A 4,593-nucleotide genomic window follows, 5' to 3' on the forward strand; every position below is an offset into this window, starting at 1 on the left:
GTAACGAGATTTAGAAATAAAAATATGACAGCGTGTTCGGATAACTTCTATGATGGTTTTTTTAATATATATATATATATATATATGAAAACCAAAATGAATGACTATATTTACATAACCCATCATTAAATTAGTAAAAACACATTAAGTTCTCTTCATTTTATTTCAATCCAAACAAACCCAAAAGAAACATTAGTCGGATTGTAACAAATCCGAACAAACCTGTAAAAAATGCATTATTAGGGATGTAACAATGCTAGGCCAATTCATTAGCTAGCTCAAATTTTGCTTTAAAAATGACTCACATGCTAATCAAGCTTAAATCATCCTCAAATTAACTCAATTAACTCATCAGCAAACATATGTTTATAATATATTATAATTCAAAGTCTCAAGTAAACTTGAAGAAATTTATAAAATGTAATGTGAAATATTTTACATCAAATAATTTCTCATTATTAATGCTTCAATTGCATTTGCTATGCTAACACATAAATTGCTTGAATTAAAATCAAACTTTTTCACACTGATTATCCGAGCTCGCATTCAAACTCAATTAATTAAACAAACTCGAACTCAAAAATCAAAAGCTTGGCTCAACCCATCACAGTTCATAAAATCCTACCATATTTTTTCTTAAATCACAAGTTTAATTGTTCATATAATCTATTACATATTATTATAATATTTGAGCTCACTTTTAAGTCAATAAATAAATAAATAAATCATTCAACTACCTCAATGAAAGTGATGCACAACCTTTCCCATAGTCAGTCTTATCCCCACCAAACAAACATTCAAGGGTATTGACCCAAAGAAAAAAGGAAGCAAACAACTATGACCGGAGGCCAGAAACAAGAAGTAAACAGCAATCAACATATCCATCTTAATTATATCCATACCTAACTTCAAAATGAAATAAATATAGCCATCATCTTCAACTAAGATAGAATATTTTTCTCCATGGTCAGTGTCGACTCAAAAAAGGTATAATTTTTCATTTCAGAAAGGTCTGTAGCGCATTGGCCTCCTGAACCTGGGAAACTTCCTGGAAAAAAGATAGTGCTGGCTAAACAAAACCATCGGCTAATTATTAAAAGAAAAAGAAAACAAATGAAACCCAAAGGAAAGAAAATGTTGGAATAGATTCAACGATTGTATGATGATTTCTTTATCAGAACTTTAGAATAATGTATTTTCAATAAATGTGGAGCATACTAACCCATATCCATATGGAGAATAGAAATATGAAGGCACGTATGACCTCCTGACCCTATAGCCCAAGTAAGGATTGTAACGCCTCGGGCGATATTGCTTGAATCCCGGAACATTCGTCCTCTTCGGCATCACCTGCTCCAAATACCACCATTGTGAACAAAACTTATGGTCCAAAATTTTTGTCCAAGTTTTAAAATTATAAGGATTAAAGAAAGGGACTAAAAAGATGGACCTTCAGTTGGCGACCATGCAAGTCAGATTCATTTAAATTAAGAGCTTCTGGAATAGCCTCCAGTTCCACAAATTCAACGTAAGCAAAACCTTTTGGCTGACCAAATTTGTCTGTCAGGATGGTGACCCGATTAACAGTTCCACATGATTGAAAATGTTGCTGAACCTCCTCGGGCGTGCATGCATAATCAACCTGCAATGTTTTCGTTAAGATTACAGATAAGAGTCCCAATGGCAAGCAGATGAGTAGATGGCCATGACCGGTTTAATCAAAATTGCATTTTTCAACTCTACCGAAAGCTTCTACGTTACTAGAAAAACAAAATATAAATATATAAATCCTACAATCATTAGTTACAAGTAACCATTTTCTTTTTGTTCTTATTTCTAGCCAACAGAAGACAATCGACCGGTCTAAGGAAAGAGAGAAAAATATACCAACAAATTAAAAATGTGAGTGAATTGATTCATGGTGAAAAGCAACAATAGATGGGCTTTTAAAGTTTCCCATTGAAAAGAAAATTTCCCTGTTCCAAACCAGCTGGGAGAGTGAAAAATGTTCACCGTGGAGCTGTTCAACTTCACAACAATCTGTAGCTGGCAAAGTAGCATAAACAGAAGTCATTGGTTTCTTACATGTTCCTCCCAAAATCACTGTTTTCTCTTATATGTGACAAGTTAAAGTGTGCTATGTGCTAATGGCATCATAAAGTTGAACGAATGAGTAAATAGCTCCATATGATTTTATAAATCTCGTTGCAAATAACTCCGACAATACCAAAGTTTAGATAATAGTCAATCATGCAATGAAACTTATTCATTAGAAAAAGAATATTGTGGTTTGAAATAAAAAAAGAACGGAAGATTTACATACATACCACTTAATTCTTACGAATTGACATATCTAACACCTAAACTTCACTTTTGACATACCTTACCTATATATGAAAAGGTGTATTTAAGTTTTTAAGTTTTAAAATGGTGGTATTTTTCTATGTGATATGAAAGATTTGGGAGGAATAAATGTAAAAAGTGAAGTTTAGTGTTATATATGTAAATATATAGGCATGGGATAGTATGTATGTAAATGTCCCAAAAAGAATATGCAGCTAGAAAAAAAAGGGTGACAGCTCTTATTCCGAATTTTAAATTGCATTTCTTAAATATGCTTGAGATTTCTACACTTAGGAATGGAAAAGAAAAACAAGGTTAAAGCAAACAGTACGTTTGTAGTAGATTGTTGCTCAAGTCTTCAGAGTGGCCGGTGAAAAATAGAATTCCAGTCAATAAAAACATTTCTATCAGAGGATTCATAATACAAAGAATATCAACAAAAATTTCAGAGTAAATGAGATAAATAGAAGATTATTGCAAGGAAATTCAAGAAATAGATCAAGGACCTCTCACCAACTGTTGGAAAATTTTCATTGACAGAAGTAACACATTCCATCACGAATACCCAGCTTGCAGCCTTAACAGTTCTTCATGAACCATAATAAAGTTCAATCACGCCAAGAGAACAAAACCTCGGGCCTCCTACGGTACCCCTAAATTCATGGATGCAAGCAGATAAAACCACACTTCTGTGAAGCCGGAAGAATTGTCGCTGTTTTTTCTTTTTTACATTTCCTTTTTTTTTTCATTAGTTTTTTTTTTTTTTTTTTTTTTTTTTTTTTCGTCGTCGGTTTTTCTTTTCATTTCTCTCATTCTGGGGTTCACAAACCAATTAAGGATTTTTCACAACTTTTTTTTACGCCCACTATTTTCCACACTTCTATCCCATTTTTTCTCCATTTACTTTTTTTTTCCTTTTCTTTTTCTCTTTTTTTTCCCCCATTGCAAGTCTAAACATCACATACGAGCAGTTTGTTTTCCCCCATCATTAATTGGCTAAGATCTTATTTCAAGCTAAAAGCATCCAGGCATCAGAAGGACAACACATCAGAGAACTCCAACAGTGAAGATTTGCCCTGTCATTAGCAGACATGAAGGTAAAATCTTGAGCTCATTCAAAGTAAGACATGAAGAAAGGATGAAAACAGAAATCACATGAAATGATCCACAAGAAAGCCACTCCAAAACCTATTGCATGCAGGAAAATGCTCCATATCTATAGCATAAATACTTCAAAACGAGTGTTGAGTAAATAAATTGCAGGGGTTAACAATATATCACCATTTTAATTGAAAAGTGAGAACTGTATTTACATCATGGAGCCGCCAGCAAAAGTCAATAACAAACAATGGCAAAATTATTTGTACTGAGGAAGAATTTCAACCAGAATAAATTCAATTTTCTGATGTATGGATATAACCTGATTAACCAAAAATTCTCTCACTCCACCTCATCTTTTTTTATCACCCAAAAGAGCACAAATTGCGGAATGTACATCCTATCTAAGAACAAAAAATATTCAGCATGCAATAAATTTCTCTGGAGCCTTGATGGAATGAAACAATCAGAACATAAAAAGAAATCTCCGTTTCAATCATGCCTGTCAATAATATAAAATGATGGTGCTCGGAAAAAATAAATAAAACAGGAATCTGAACTTATGCTAGCCCTCTATCAGGATATCATGATAAAAAATTATTCATTATGTATTTCAAACCATTGGATTGACTTCAAAATAAGTCCAATACAAGACAATCAATCAAAGTATCTAATCCACTCATCTCAAAATAAATAGAATGGATTTGAAAACCATTCTGACCAAAAATTTGGTCAAAATATCCTGACATAACTATTTTTCCCCAACAAATATTATATCCTGTTGCCATTGGCTCCCAATTTCACTCATGAAGTCTATAATTAGTATAAGCTCCATGTATAAGTACAAGCCAAGCCTTGTTTAGATAGTTAATGAAATTACCGGAAGTCCTTCCAAATCTGGCAATTCAATAGTAAATTCAACCATCTATAGCGTCCCCACATTTCCTTATGGAAAAGAAGCGAACTAATTTTTACTCCGAAAGGGTATTATATCTAAAAATGATACCATTTGAATACAAAAAAATTTTGATGCTAAAATAACATGTTCAGCATTCAAAATGACAGACGGGTTATACTAGTGCTTGGCTTACTTCAGGTTCCAATAATTAAAAAAAAAAGCAGGGAAAATTTTTTTTTGACATGTGCAGGAAT

The 4,593-nt window shown here is 32.7% G+C and overlaps 1 protein-coding gene across 2 annotated transcripts in view; it reads right to left on the reverse strand.

Moving 5' to 3' along the window:
* Positions 1-742: 742 nt before the first annotated feature.
* LOC110033552 (polyadenylate-binding protein 2) overlaps positions 743-4,593 on the reverse strand; it is a 61,018-nt gene continuing 57,167 nt past the window's right edge. Inside the window, exons 1-4 of one of the 2 annotated variants that reach the window (XM_020737574.1) lie at positions 2,857-3,077; positions 1,451-1,642; positions 1,223-1,350; positions 743-1,048 (exon numbers count right to left, since the gene is read on the reverse strand). In XM_020737574.1, the coding sequence (XP_020593233.1) occupies positions 1,003-1,048; positions 1,223-1,350; positions 1,451-1,642; positions 2,857-2,877 (387 nt within the window). In that variant the 5' untranslated portion in view covers positions 2,878-3,077 and the 3' untranslated portion in view covers positions 743-1,002. Of the gene's footprint in view, positions 1,049-1,222; positions 1,351-1,450; positions 1,643-2,856; positions 3,078-4,593 lie in introns of those variants that run through there. The other variant, XM_020737573.1, reaches the window with a different exon arrangement.

This window comes from Phalaenopsis equestris, unplaced genomic scaffold, assembly GCF_001263595.1.
Source record: "Phalaenopsis equestris unplaced genomic scaffold, ASM126359v1 Scaffold001221, whole genome shotgun sequence".
Taxonomy (NCBI): Eukaryota; Viridiplantae; Streptophyta; class Magnoliopsida; order Asparagales; family Orchidaceae; genus Phalaenopsis; species Phalaenopsis equestris.